This window comes from Galendromus occidentalis, unplaced genomic scaffold (genome assembly GCF_000255335.2).
Source record: "Galendromus occidentalis unplaced genomic scaffold, Mocc_1.1 scf7180000077487, whole genome shotgun sequence".
In the NCBI taxonomy this organism is placed as follows: domain Eukaryota; kingdom Metazoa; phylum Arthropoda; class Arachnida; order Mesostigmata; family Phytoseiidae; genus Galendromus; species Galendromus occidentalis.
This window is the reverse complement of record NW_003805475.1, coordinates 532,799-547,597: the sequence shown is the minus strand read 5'-3', so window position 1 is coordinate 547,597 and position 14,799 is coordinate 532,799. Positions and strand designations below refer to the sequence as shown.

General features: G+C 51.2%; 2 protein-coding genes across 2 annotated transcripts; both read right to left on the bottom strand.

Moving 5' to 3' along the window:
• Nucleotides 1-2,201: 2,201 nt before the first annotated feature.
• LOC100903949 (sphingomyelin phosphodiesterase) lies at nt 2,202-6,770 on the bottom strand. The gene is made up of 13 exons (XM_029112229.1): nt 6,664-6,770; nt 6,021-6,129; nt 5,831-5,900; nt 5,402-5,575; nt 5,141-5,296; nt 4,760-5,020; nt 4,452-4,621; nt 4,239-4,355; nt 4,025-4,127; nt 3,755-3,903; nt 3,492-3,666; nt 3,134-3,393; nt 2,202-3,047 (listed from the first exon to the last, which is right to left on the bottom strand). The coding sequence occupies exons 2-13, from the start codon at nt 6,068-6,070 to the stop codon at nt 2,774-2,776; spliced, it is 1,959 nt and encodes a 652-aa protein (XP_028968062.1). The 5' UTR covers nt 6,071-6,129; nt 6,664-6,770; the 3' UTR covers nt 2,202-2,773.
• Nucleotides 6,771-8,830: 2,060 nt separating this feature from the next.
• Nucleotides 8,831-10,560, bottom strand: LOC100903803 (probable ubiquitin carboxyl-terminal hydrolase MINDY-4). The gene is made up of 5 exons (XM_029112236.1): nt 10,363-10,560; nt 9,890-10,174; nt 9,518-9,695; nt 9,155-9,360; nt 8,831-9,028 (listed from the first exon to the last, which is right to left on the bottom strand). The coding sequence occupies exons 1-5, from the start codon at nt 10,558-10,560 to the stop codon at nt 8,831-8,833; spliced, it is 1,065 nt and encodes a 354-aa protein (XP_028968069.1).
• Between the last annotated feature and the right edge of the window lie 4,239 nt (nt 10,561-14,799).

The window sequence follows — 14,799 nt, the reverse complement described above, 5'->3', positions numbered from 1 at the left end:
TCGATCGTCGGCGTTTCCAGTTGAAAGTAATTGGGAGACGCGATGATCTCGATACTCTGAAACGGTCCGATTGGCTCCCTGTCGATGAAAGTCCATGTCCAAGGCCATTATCCAGCATGGAGTTGATATTTCCGTGAAACGACTCTCGAGGAATATAAATTCGATCATTTCGCCTGCAGAGATGTATCGAGATGGTGCGAATGCTGTCCTCTCCTCCTTGTAGGAGTTTTCGGGAAACCTTTTCCCCGTTGTGACGAGCTTCCACAACTTATTCAGATCCGTAGGTGTCCGCCTCGCTGATTTGATCGCCGGCAGGCTGCGGCCGGTGTAGGAACTCTCTGTGAGAAATCCTCCTGACCGGCTCTCCTCTATGTAGCGCTTCCTTCGCTAGCTGCCGATAGAGTCGCGTCGCCAATGACCTCGTCTTGGAAGTGAACTTCAGTTCTGAACTTACGGAAGCCGTTTCCCGCCAGGGTTTGTGAAATTGCTGCATTAGGCGGCGACTTTTTTCTGGGGCTCTCATCCTTGATTGGCCGACCGAAGAAAGATCAGAAGATCTATATTTCCAGCTGATGTTGTTTCAGTCGAGAATCTGAGCTGACGCCTCTGGTGTTGATGGACATTTTTCTCGACTGCCCATAAGCGGATATCAGACAGGGAAACTCTAAATTGAATAGAGCTCCTGAATTTCTCGGAGCCAGTATATGAGAGATACAGCGATCTAGCGGCATTCCTCACGGCGCCCAAGCTCTAGAGCTCCTTCAGCCATCGGCATAGCCGAGCAATGGTACGAGCTGGGCGGTGGCGGCCACGTAACTAACGTAAACGGCCACGAGAGCATAAACCGAGAGGAAGACGATCGCTGCGAGATCTTGACTATCCTGCAGGCCCCGGAGACCGAGATTATATATCCGAGACATCGGCAGGAGTTTTAGGTGATCCTACGAGTAGAAAATCGTGGAATCAGGTCGTACACGGGATATCCAGAGCATATTCAGTGGTAGAGTTCGCTTACTCGTGATCAACTGGCAGGTATCGCCTCTTCTTCGAACAAATTTCGCACTTGGAGGGGTGTTCGGATTACTCCGCGAGGTCCAGATGGTCACAAGCGCTCACTTCGACTACTGCGGTCCGGACACCGAAAAAGAAAGCGTGTACCGACCAGCGAACCGCGCGCGTTTTCGCGGGCACTTCCAGTGGGGTGAAGCGGATTGAGCGGGGAGATTTCGATTGATTAAGCAGAACTCCCGGAATTGACGGGCCCGAGTCGTGTATAATCGGGGAGATTCACAGGGTGCGAGCAACTCTGACGAGAACTCCGGCAGGTTTCGATACGTACCGAAGACTGACCTCCGAGTTTATCGTGTCTGGGCCGCTCATAGCAGTCCTCAGCACGGCGGGTGTCGGATAAATTCTTAGGATAATCTCGAGAGCGATGCGCGCGGTTTGGTGAGCTTCGGTCAAATCTTATTCCCGTTCACAGCTTTCCGCCAGTACCTTTTCGCTCAATTGTCCGTTCGGAAACAGACCGCCCCTCCCAAAAACCCCGATGCCCTTGCCTTTGGTTCCGTAGCGGTTCGTTCTGCTTCGGAATCGCCGACAGCTCCGGTTCGGACCTGAGTCTTGCGCAAGGTGACGCGATCAAGTCGTGCGATCGGATTTGAATTTTCTGTCCGACTGAAGCAAATGCATTTTGATCACCGAATGCTCCTACCGGCCAGAGTAAAGGTGTGAAACAGCTGCAGTCGAGTCCTTCATGAACTCTTTCTCGAAGAAAAAACAGAATCCGAGTGTTCCCCGCGTACCGTGACTTCTCGCTGTCATTGCATTCTCATGACATTGACCTGCTTACGGCAACAATTAGGATTTCGATATCACGTTCTTTTTTTAGCCGCTAGAATGTCGTGATTCGGGAGGGGGTCCCACTTCATTCTGCATGGAGGAAACTTCGAGCTTACACGAGCATGCCATGCGAGCGGTGTCAGAGGGAACGTCTTCGAAAGTCATGAAATCGGAATGAAAAATCCGTCGCCCTGGCGTTTCCCGAAATCATCGAGTCTTCGTGCCATTTTGCGCCCGTGACAGGAACGAGTATGAAATGAGTCTCGGGGAGCGACTCGCGCCCGCTTCCCGGGGATCCAATATTTTCCCGTGAAACGAAAATAGGGTGAAAGATTGATTGTCTGACGGAGATGTCGTGAGAAAGAGCGTTTATTCTGGATGCTGAATGCCCGACAATGTTTTACTATCAGGTGTATTAGCAGGGTTCTGAATCAGGAGACCGCCCAAGAACCTTTGAAGCAGTGGTCCTCAACCGGGGCGCAGGTGAACTCCCGAGGTTGCATGGAAGTTTTCGAAGAATAAGTAACTCATTGTCAGCTATCCGACTCCGCGAGGATGATGCCGGAAACAGAAAACTGCTGACAAGATGCCTGATTTCGATACGTCGGCGATGTCATGAATCGAGAAGAAACTGGATCCACGCACAACCGTCTTCATGAGCTCGAAGCTCTGACACGCGCAATATCAGAAGGCTATCGGGCTTGAGAGTGCACGGATTTTCCGGCCATCTGCGAGGGATGCACGGACAGAAAAAATTGAGAAGAATTGGCCAGGAGCCAGCTCATGGTGAGAACATGCGATTCGCGAAGTCTTCGAGCGCCAAAAGGGTGGAACCGCTCCGGATCCCTCTTCTTCGGAATCCGTTCTGATAACGGAAGATGAATTTCATGCGCGAGACTTGGACTCTACCGACGATCGCCAATCTAATGTGTCAATCCATGTTCAAAAAGAATGGTTTCATGGAAAGGGTGGCTATGACGCTCCCGATCGCCAGAAGGAGTCCGGCTCGGAGCGATGGAGCCGCGCCTTCAAGTCCTTCATTTACGCCGTACTCCACGTCACACGTTTTCCGTTGATCCGTTCCGAAAGAGAACATCTCGCAGACGACGGGGTGCTGAGTGTCAGGATCGTAATAGAAGACGGTATCGCATCTTCCTCGGTGACAACGAATTTCTTCCGGTTGATTACGATGTTGGAAAAACGCCCTGTAAGAGGGAAGCACCTTGAGCGGAAACATACCATATGCGAATTCATGATTTCCGCCAAGGTACGAGGCCGCAGCGGTCGGTACCTGTAATATTTCTCCAGGAGCTCGTCGTCCAGGAGCATTCTCTCGATGAGCTCTCTGAAGCTTCCAGGCGACAGGTCGGACATGCCATATTGATCTTTGTAGCTGTAGGCAAACTGCCATTCTTTGTGAGCTGGGTCGTAAACTTCCAACTCATCCAGACGTTGTTCCAGATCTGCCCCGTTCGATGCGCTCAACCTCTCCATGAAGGGCTCATTCAGTCTTGTTGTGTTCAGCAGGAAAGTGTCCATATCGAGAACTTCCTGCAATGATCCAGATCAGGCATTGAGAGGTCGACTCGAGGCGACGAATCATCATATGAGATTTGTATGACCCCTGAGCTCCCTGAGAGGACACTTGCAGCACCGGATCCGAAATGCATGATGCGATAACTCGGGTAGCCAGTCATGAACGTCGTTGCTGAAGGAGCCGCGAATTGAACTCCTGTCGGGACGTTTGATCCCGGCGCGATGTTGACGAAAAACATGTCCCAATGCATGTGACCGAAGAATTGGCCGGTGATTGTGTTCCGAAACCTGGAAAAACGAGAATATGTGGCTTATCACCCCGGATTCCCTCCAAGTGGGGAGAGCCCCTGTTCGAAGGAAAATCTTGAAGTCTTGCCTTGCGACTATCTTCTGATAGGCTGTCGCCCATTCTTTTCTACACTCAGAGGTTCCCGGAGGAATGTGGCCAAGGAGATGGACTTTCTCGCCTTTCTTAGCAGCTTCCTGGAGTCCATCCACAAGCCACTCGAGTTGATCTTCGGGATCCTGGAAATATATCCGGAAATATTAAAAGTCGGCTCCCCGAGCCATCAGATCCGGAATGGGAGATCGCAACCTGGCAGAAGCTCGGGTCTGGCGAAGAATCGTTCAAACTGATTCACCCGACCTTGGGGTTCACAGCCAGCCACCAGTTGAGTGTATAGCAATGAACTGTGTTCATAGAGAAGATGCGTAGACCGGGCTGAGCAAGCGCCGTGAAATAGCCTCCCCTGCGGAAAGAAATTTCCGGAATAATCTCCAGTTTGACGGGAAGACAAGCGAAGACGACCGAGCAGAGCGAGGTATTCGGATAAGCGATACCAGGGGGTCTCGTACTGTACTTTTTGAAAGTTTTCTCCGCATCCTCCGGTATCCATGTTCCACCCCAGATGTCCCATAGCCCATTGTACAGTTTATCGACAGTGTAGTTTCCTGCGTGCATCTTATGAGTTGGAAACCTGAAGAGGTTTCGAGAATTTTTAGGCTCGCGACAATCTGGCCTCCTCCGACGAAAATATCCACGATGACTTGATCTCTGTAGGGGGAATGCTCACAGGAAAGAGGGATAATCATCATGGTTACCAATACTCGGAAAAATTTTGTGCCCTCTCAGACCATCCGATATGACTTTCGTCTGCTCCCTTATCTCTCTCATGACTCTCGAGAAGGTGTAATTGAAAGTTGTATGCGGTATGAAATCACCAGTCAGGTACACATGTGTGAACTGCAACGGAGTGCGCGTATCAACAGGGTTTGAAAACTCCCAGAAATAGTGCGCACTGATGAACACTCCTAAACGCTAGACTGAGTGAGTCGAAACTCTCCGAACAATGGGCTGGAATCGTCACGGCTCTTGGCTCACTTTCTTCGTTCCGGCGTTGACTAGTAGATTCTTGAGTGTCCTCATCGGTAAATCACAGTGCGATTCGCCTCTGATATCGCCGTAGGGACCTGAGCCGATGAAGACTCCATCAGAGCCTCTTCCCGTGTAGGGCATTCCTTTGAGCAGCTGTCTGTCGGAGCAGCAGAGCTCCTCCGCGCAATCAGGTAAAGATCCCACCGCGTATTGAGGGGAGACGTGGGGGTCCGTCAGGTGCAACACGGAGAACGGCTCCAGATCGAGCTGGAATCGGGTGGACCCCAATCAGGACGAAAATTCATTTCTTCAGTCCTCTCTCGTCCTTGCCGCGATCGTACCCCAAGACACATAGGCCCATTTCGTAGGCATCCCATCAGACCTGACATCGCCACTCACTGAGTTTCCGGCGGGATAAGGTTCTGCCGGGAGATCGAAGTCCCAATCGTAGACCGAATTGTTATAAGGGCCGCAACCGAGCACGAATCTACAGGCCTCAGGATCGCTGACTTTGAGGTCCCAGAGGAGATATCGAATCTCGTCCTGAAAATAAGAATTTGCATCATGCCTTATCCTATGAACTGAGCCTAGGACTAGGCGCTGGGACGCGGAACATGTTTGTCCTGTTCAGTAGTCTCGATAGCTTGCCTTGTACATGTCGAGGCCGTCTAGGCACTGTTCGGCTGAGTATCGACTCTGACCATTCAGGCACATCCTTTTGAACTCTTCGTACATGAACTCGAATCCTTTGCAACGGTATGCAGCCATCGCTGCCTCACACTGATCACATCGTTCCGCGCTGGACGCATATCCCGCGAAGAGCTGTCGCAAAATTACGTTTTTTTTCTCTCAAACGGAGCGGCACGGAGGAGTGGCCTACGTGAATTACTGATTAGCGATACGATACTTCAGCGAGGATATCGCTGAGCTCGGCTGATGTAGGAGCCGGACAACGGACATCGAGGCCGAACTTATCTTCATTATCACAGGAGGCAATACGAACTGGGGCAGTACGCTATCATCGGAGCCATGGGAGAAATAATTCATCAACTCATCAGACACGGGCGAACCGCTTACCTTGGAGAAATCTTGCAAGAAACTACCGCAGCGCGACACTCTTCCGTACGCTGGAGAACTCAGATGCAGACTTGAAACGAAGAAATCTCATGAGTATAAAGTATTTCGTGCGCTTTCTGTCCATGTTGCAGGGTCATGATGAGAGCTGCAACGTGCTCGCGACCACAAACATGAATTCGCGAAGACCTACAGGATAAATAAAATCGGTGTGAAAATCGCCATCGTCAGATGGTCAGCCATCGTCTGAGGAAGCCCGTTCCTCGGATGTCATAGATATCAATGCACACCCAGATGAGAGCCTGTGGAAAGAATCGCCAGCAATTTAGAGTCGTTCAGTCCTTTTCATTCTCGTCGGCCGCCTCTTTCTTACAGGCGCGGCGTGTTTTACTTTTAGCGACACCGTGGCGAATTGCCCGGAATCAAACCATGGCATAATCCTAAATTCGTGATTCTGCTTTCAACACGTTATTCTCCGTCCACAGAAGAGCTCGTAAAGCCGATTCACGATCCGATTCTGCTTCTGGTATGTTCTGGCAAAGCGCGAGTGCAACGAGATGCATCTCCGAGTAGCTTGAACAGGAGCAAATCCACAGACGTCGCCTCGTTCAGTGACAGGTACGGAACGATAACGAACAAGAGACGAGAACGAACTTTCTGTTCACGTGGATGAGTGAAATCCAGAGTGAGGACTCAGAGGCACAATTGTTTTCGCTGAATAGCCCTGTGCTCGGCTTGGGGACACGAGCTCGCAGCTCTGTTTCAGATTACACGAATGTATCTGATGTGGCACCCAGTGGCCAATTGAAAGCCGCGGAATAAAAAGTCTCACTCACATGACACTCTCAGACAACGCTCACATGAAGCATTCCAGATTTTCCCTTTGAGCCTCTCGAAATCGCCGGCATTCCATTCTCTAGTTCTAATTCCGAATGGCCGGGGAACGTACTAGCCTCAAATTTTTGAGAAAGGTTCGCCTCGTAAGGAACAGGAGGGAGTTTTACGAGGCTGTAAGGAGACCCGAGGGATCTCCTGGGAATCTCTCGCGGACAGAGAGTAATCCGAGAGCGTGACACAACACACCCTCCATGCTGAGCAACAAGTTCAGAAAATCGTATGAATGAATTATCTCTCTTACGTAGAACTTGAATGCAGTCCACAAAGGGCCGTCAGAACGGCCGCATCGTCACGTTCTTCGAAACCTGCTGCTGACGGCGAGACTCAAACTTCGAATCTATAAACACACAACTGAAACACGATAAAAATCACACATCTGCCCGGAAGTCCTCCACTATGAGTTGCTTAGTCGGCAGGTCTCGAAGGGCGCAGTCGTCGCGGTCGACCAAGAGTCTGCTTCTCTTATCAAGCTTACGAATTTTACGAGCCCCGACTCGCTCAAATTATCAATATCGGGACAACGGACAGAAAATTATCGCGATTAGGAGACCGAGTTTCTGTCTGAGCGCTGCAGAGAAGGAGTTTCGGTACAAACCAGAGTCATGAGGCGTTGAGCGATATTCGTGTCAAATCATGTAATTGTCGAAATCCCTCTGGAGTCTTGGTGATTGTAGACAATCAGAATCATTAAATATCGCAATTATGACCATGCAAACCTGCCTGTGCTGGATAATATATTTCCAGACTTCAGCCTCTCAGATTCAGCATGATCAGCGCAGCTGGCATCACAGCCTTGCCGTAGGATGTAGGATATCCGAGACTCAATCACCCACAGAATTTCCCGACAACAAGGAACGGCTTTTTCGATGAAACAACTTCTGATCCAAAGTGATGCTGATCGGATTCGCCTCCCAATCGCCATCGACAAAGCTGCATATGGCGATGAGTGCAGAGGCGTCACCAGGAAAAATGCTATAGCGATTCGCATGGTAGGCCGTGGAATATGGGGCTACCATCTTGAATATGATCCCTTATCTCTGAGATTTTGCAGGAAAGACCCATGACCGAGAGGACGGGAATGCGGGGAGGGGGGTGGCGCAACTGAACGCGGTCCCGGAGGGATTCGCGAAAAGAATCCCGGAGTGCGCGGGAATCTAGTGGGACGGATCAAGGATAAACGTGAATCTCCCCGGCATGGGCATTCAACGCGCAAGTATCGAGCGCTCTCCTCGATGATGGAGCAGTCGGAGCCCTGCTGCGTGTTCGGTACCGCAGACTCCGATCCGTACAGCACCTTCGCCCGCTGCACAGGCAACACGTCGACGGAGGAATATGGTGCTCGTAGGTCGGAATACCGAAATAAAATCGAAATCTCGCTGAAAACAGATGGATTCCGTCAAGAAGGTCGAGAGATTCCCCTTGGACCCCGAGGGTGTCCCCGAGCGGAGACGGTATCGATTGCGGAGTTTGATCCTGAAAGCCATCATTTGTGCATCCCGGATACACGGGGAATTGAGGTTTCAATCGTGAACTGAGTCAGGCGAGAATCCGCCAGCGAGCATGGATAAGCCGACCATAGTACCGGACGTTGCCCCAGCAGCTCTTGAATCCCGCTCTCGGATTCAATTCTGAAGTGCGATGGAAAATAATTTCGAACAACAGTCGGCGAGAAAGCATGTTGTACCGTGAATCTCTCAATGCGAGCCTATCCAAGCTCATAGCCGCACCCCCTTCCTGAGAGCCATGTAGGCAATTGTAACATCGAGTGGTATCCGAGCCCTTGTCGACCGTTCTCTCACCAGAGCGGAACCCCCATCGCCATTCCACGGCCTATCGTGAGGGCGCGGGCGGGGTGTTCCGCCCAAGCTAGAGTCCGCAACAATGCATCCAATATGATAGGGGTGATTTCAGGATCCGAGGCGAATAGATCCTTCGACATCATGGAACACTCCCGAAACCAGAGACATCCTGCTCTACCCCAAGTAAGAAGGAAAAAGCGAGGAGCTTTCATTTTACCACGTCTTTGTTTGACTCGGCGCACTCAATCAACTCGCGCGTGCTTGGCCTCACCCATCGTCCGCGACTCTTGGAATTGAGCAGCCGAGGCTATTTTTCGCTGCCACTCGAAGTTTGCCCATCATCTTCCGTTCCCGGAATCGGGCCATACTGTCTCCAAGAAATGATTTTTGCCTCCGGTGTCCATCGTGAACGCACACAATTGAGTACTCCCCTATACTCCCATTTCTCTCCTTCACTGATAGGCTCATACTCAAACTCGCCTGGTCCAGGTTCCCCGAAGACGATCTGCTCGCATAGAATGACCGATTTAAAACAGTTTCTACGATTATTGCTCGTGATATTGCGACGCATAGACTCTATCGGAGTCCTGCCGATGCTTAGCACTGCAACAATATCAACCTCAAATCTCACGTATCGGCGGTCACTGAATCCGGGGAACCAGTAGAAATCGTTCCGAGTCTCGCCATTGTTCAGAGCGTCGTCAGCGGCTGAATACAGAACCGTGTAATGATGTCCGAAATTGAGGACCCAGAAAGGTTCGATCGGATCTCTGTAGAAGCTCCCGATCTGGTGCCCAAGCTCGGACAGGAAACCAATATCTTGTCGCTCGAGCACGCCTGTAATATCGAGATCAGGGTTTCATTTTGGAGCAAGCTCGGGTCATACACAATACCATAACATGTGCACTCCACACTGCGGATAGGGTAATGGGATCTGAAACGGCAATCAGCGGCTGCCTTGCCTCGATACCAAGGATAAACAGGGATTATGCACCTTTGCTCTGAGGGTTTGGACACTCCTCATCGTGCAACCCCACGCAGGCGCGTCCTGTCAAATAGAGGTTGACGAGGTCCTGCGTGCAGTCGCTGGAATCTGTATTCACCAAGGGTTGAAAGACGTCGTGAACCACCAGCTCTTGCTTGATCAAATCGATGCCTTTGGTGAGAATTATCTGGAGAAGGAACTTGTTGTTCAGAAGCGGTATACTGCGGAAAGCGGGCACGCTGATAGGAGAGACGCAGAATAGCCCCCCAAGCGAGGTATGGAGCCCAGCTGCGGAACTCCGCATTTTCGATGTATTCGATCTTGATTTCAGCAACAGGATACTCAAGCGAGGTTCGAATCGATTTAGTTGAAGCAGCTCACCGAAACGGTGAACGGAACCACTCCGGCAGTGCTTATTTGCTCGTAATTGGCCCTGATGACTTCGGCGGTCTCTTCCATAGTCGTTGGCTGGACATAATTCCACTTTCCACCGTCATCTTGGATAACGAGAAAAACTGGACCATCTTTATTCTTGCTCGAGTAACGCCGCGCCTTCCAAAGTATACTCGCCAGGGCGCTTGCAAGTGCACACCGACGCATGTCTATCCGATCGCTGAACGAGTCCATGCGGTTTCGGTTGCTCAAAAGATCTCTCAGAATATAAGCCTGTAAGGACACAACCTCCAAGCGTTGAGAAAGGTTCGCGCAGGAACCTCGGGAGGGAAGATGTCGGAGCTCCAGAAAATTTTCGCTATCCGCTCGGACCAAACTTCCGCGCTCTCCGCGTCCCGGAGCAGTGTTCGGGAGGAGACACGGCGCGGCCTTCCGAGATAGAAAGATACTCGAACACCTACTTGGATCGCTGCGTAACAGCCACAAGGGCCGCCCTCGACCTGTTTGATGGCGAAAAAAGTTGCGTCCTCACCGTCGTCATGGAACGCTAACTTCTGAGGATACCAGGTTTTCGGCAGCTCCCCGCTCGTCGCTACTTTTTCGCCGAACATAACGTTTAGAGCTTCTCGCCTCACAGAAGGCTCCATTTGTTGGGCCATCCCGGGTTTCCTCGGAAGCTTCGTTTTCCCCACGAGCAGAATCGAATCCCGAATTTCGTAACTTCCTTCGAGTTGTCTCTGGATTGGGGGCGATTCACGATGACTTATGTTCTAGCGCTCCGGGCAGACGCCCCTCCCGCGAATCGTATGCCTACCTGAGATGACGCCTGAAACTGACCTCGTGCGGAAGAACACCGGGCCTGTGGGTTCATCCTTGATGAACTGAAAAGATCGGGAATCGGTTTCTGTCGACGCTCGAGTCAGTTCGGAGGCCGAGAAGCCTCCTGGCTGAGACTCCTCTCAACGTGCAAGAAAACTCGCGATCTTCGCTCAAACGCACCCATGTAGAGCTTCACGAGAGCTCACTCGCGACTACTTGAACCTGCTTGGTCGCAGCATCCTTCCGACGGGATTCGCGGCTCCGTTGGTTCACTTCCTCATGTGCTGGTGCCATTCTCCTGCAGGGAGACATTTCACACCGCCCTATCATCTTTGAGGGGGGAGGAGCACACAGTCGCCGAAAGCGATAATAAATAATCAAGTTCCACGAAGGAGGACATTGCGAGGACACGATCGATAGAGAATGTCTTTACTGAGACTGAAAGGTGCTTTTTTCTACCACAATGACCGGTCGAGTCTTATCCGTACCACATCGTTGATATTCATAGAATATTCAATCCCATCACATCCTTGCGCGTTGCACCACGTCACTTTCGAAGCCGTATACGCAAGTTCTTCTACAGAGCGAGGGGGTTTAGGGGAGGGGGAAGAGATCAGGAAGAAAAAACTAGAACACCGCAAGATCATCCCAAATCGGCACAACGGCACAACGGCAGACATTGCGATTCCTAGAGGTCGTATTCATCGTTCAAGGTATGAAGATCATGTACGCTGGTGTGCCATGAGCCATGAAAGTCAAATTGGGTTCGGCAAAGGTTTTCGTTCACTTCTGGACATTCGCGATACTTCTGTTACACCGTTGTTGTGCTTATGCCTATACATCCCATCGATTCCATATAAGGTATACGTCGGTCTACCAGTGGAATTATTATCGCTCTCGCGCCAATGTTTGCACTCACCGGCTGCGGCGGCCGCGAATACTTTTCGAACCGCGCATGTGCTGAACAAACCTGAATATTTTCAATTCGCACTTATTCAATAGAGTTATTTCGAATTTGGAGCCAATTATATCGCGAGACATTGTCATTCTCCGCTCACCGGCTCTTCCGACAGCGAATTCTATCGCAGACGGCGCGAGGTTTCCACACCCGAAGTCGCGGCACAGAGCGAGAGCGTAACGCGTATGAAATGATAGTTGTCAGCGCAAGCGGAGCCCATCGAGGACTAGAGCCGGTTCCTGGGACCGTGTTATAGCACCGGTACAAGGACTTCGCGACAAGGTAGCCCCCCCATTCAGAGGACGGCTGTTGTCCGGCGGTGAACGATTGAAAGCGCGAGCGTCGCCACGGGTCCGTTCCGTTGCTCGGGGGCTTCTGCGGCCAAATGGGTTGTATCCCGGCCGTAACTAGAGATAAGGGACTGATTGTTCGCCTCGGTATCGCAGACTGTCTTCGTGACAATTTGTATTGCGATTCGAGTAGCTGAGGACGAAAGGCAAAATCCATCGCCCCTGAGGTTCCGATTTTTTGCATATTTGTTCTTCCCTCCGGATTGCTTACCCCGCGGGAGGCACAAATATGCGGGCAATAGGCAAATCCATCTACCATCCGTTTTGACCAGGGGAAGTCATCGTGAAATCTGGATCCTGTATTCGATACATTCAAGATTCTTTAATGCAGACTGGTGGAATTTCTCACACCACTTTCATGCGAGATGGCTCGAATGATTGAATCTGATGAATGAATGATTGAATTGAACCTGCTGATTCTGATTATCGCTGACGCCGACGTGAGCACGAGCTCACTGGATCACTGCGCGAGATGCTATGCGTTGCCGGTGTGAAGCAACAACGCCTCCACAAATGCGCCGTGACATTATGCGAAGCTCACGAGGAAGATCAATGGTCGTCGGCGAGCTTGCAGCCACCTTTAGACCGTCTGCCACATCAAGGTTGACACCAGGGTTCCCATCGAGGGTCCGGCGCCCTGGGGGCTCGTGGGTTCTGAGAAGATAGTGAGTCCCTTGAATAACATATATCTCCCACGAGTCTCACTCATCTTATGAATCATATGATGATGATGATGATGTTTCGATCAGGATTCGAGAGCTTGCCCAGCGAGGAAGTGGCCTCAGAGAGCTCCCCGTCTCCGGAGCTCCTCGGTGAAGCCATGGACAGAAACAAATTCAAGTCCGCTCCTGCAGCCGCTGCTCCGGACCAGACGGTCGTTTGACCTCTACCGAGTACCCATCATATTTGTTTCGGTTGTTCGGGAAAGTTCTGAACACTGGTCTGCAAAGAATCGCTGTCCTGAAGAAGCTCTCTTCGATATGAGCCAGCAATTCGCTCTCGTTCTCATTGAAAATCCTTGTTGACGCACATCACGGTAAACACGAACGGTGGAGTATCACGCTATGACTGAGGAACCGGGGCGACTCAAACGACCACCATCGACATCGTTGCAGAGACTTTACGTGAAAGTTGAGCAGTTTCTTCAGCTCAAGAGGTTTGAGTGAGTGATTATCCGGAGTCGTTCGAGGACCTTGAAAAACAAACTTCAGTCCTGGACTGCGACGTGGCGGCAAGGCCGGATCTGGATGCCATCGACGCAACCCCGGGACAGATTCCGACCATCGCGACTTCCATTCACGCTAGAGATTGGGATGCCTTCACTCTTGTTGTACACACGTAGACCTCGATATCCAACAACTCTCATTTTAAGCCTCGACCGTGGACGGCCTTCCCCGATGACAAGTCTCGCTCTCAAAGAGTCACGACCCAGGAGATGCGAGGCGCCCGTCGACTTCAGCGAACCTGATGGTCAATAGGGAAAGGATGTCGAGTCCTGATTTTGCTGTTGTGGGGAAAGAGTTCTCTCACCACCCGTCTTCCCAGCCGATGTCATTCATTCTGCCCAAGCGGCCCTCGAGAACCGTCGCCGTGTTTCCCCATGGTCATAGTCAGCAATCCTCAAGGTGTCAGAGAACTCATCATTGGCGCAGCCGGCAGAATCTTCGAGCGATAATTGATATGATGTGTTTGTTATCGAAAGCAGACGCTCCTCTCGAGACATCGCCGTCACTCAGACCCCATGAAACTTGATGGGTCAGGCTGGACCCGAGCTGAGCTCGGGAGCTGCCTTTTTCATCACTGTCAGATAGAGCGTTAGTGTCCATCACTGAGCTAGACATCTAACGAAAACTACGCTACAGTCCTGAAGTGGAGAGCCGAAGCTCGGCAATAACGATGTTTTCGTGTATGTCGCATCATGAGGGCCTAAATAAAAACTGTCTATTGACGAGAAATGCTGGGAGTCAGACTTCAAAGAACTACCCTCATCGAACTTACCCTTATTATATAGCCCATAAGCTCTGTGAACAATGAAAGGAAGCATAATTTGAGGCCCAGAAACCGCCTGGGTCACAGACCCAAGCTCTCCGGAATCCTCATTCTACGGAACCTTCTCCGAATGTTTGCATGGAGATGAGTGAACATTCCATAAGAGAGCGGTCTTTGTCGACTCCAACAAGACTTTGCGGAAGATTGGGAAATATGCATTTTTCGCAAGCCTGGGTTTTGAATCCAGAGAGAGTCTCAATCGATAACTCACATCCGCAGCTCAGGGAGAATATTTTCTCCCAATTCTAGGAATCCGAATGTTCCGTGGCTCCCGCTCTGGATATCCATCGTGAAACACGCTCTGGCTTGACGAAGCAGCCTGCACTGCCACACGGAGGCCCCGAGCGGCCCGGGACGAGAGGGCGAAGTCTCAGAGTGGGGACAGCAGATCTCGAGGGCCTTGAAGATGGATGGCGTTGTTCGTCCACCATACACACAATGCCTGCTCTCAATAACCATATCAGCACTTCGATGGATTGCTGCTGGCCAAGCGGACCCCCTACGGGAGGCGAAGACTCAACTTGCCCTATCTTTTATATTCCCTCTGATGCGAGATCCCGGCTACATTGCTTTGTGAAGGAGCTTTTTGAGGTGGATCTCGCCTCAGAAGGTGGGTACCTATGACAAATTATCTTTCGTCCAAAGTATGCGGAAGCCCCGGGAAGGATGGCCGGAGAAGCCTGGACCGACGCCGACGTGAGGGCCGCCGTCACCAACGCGGT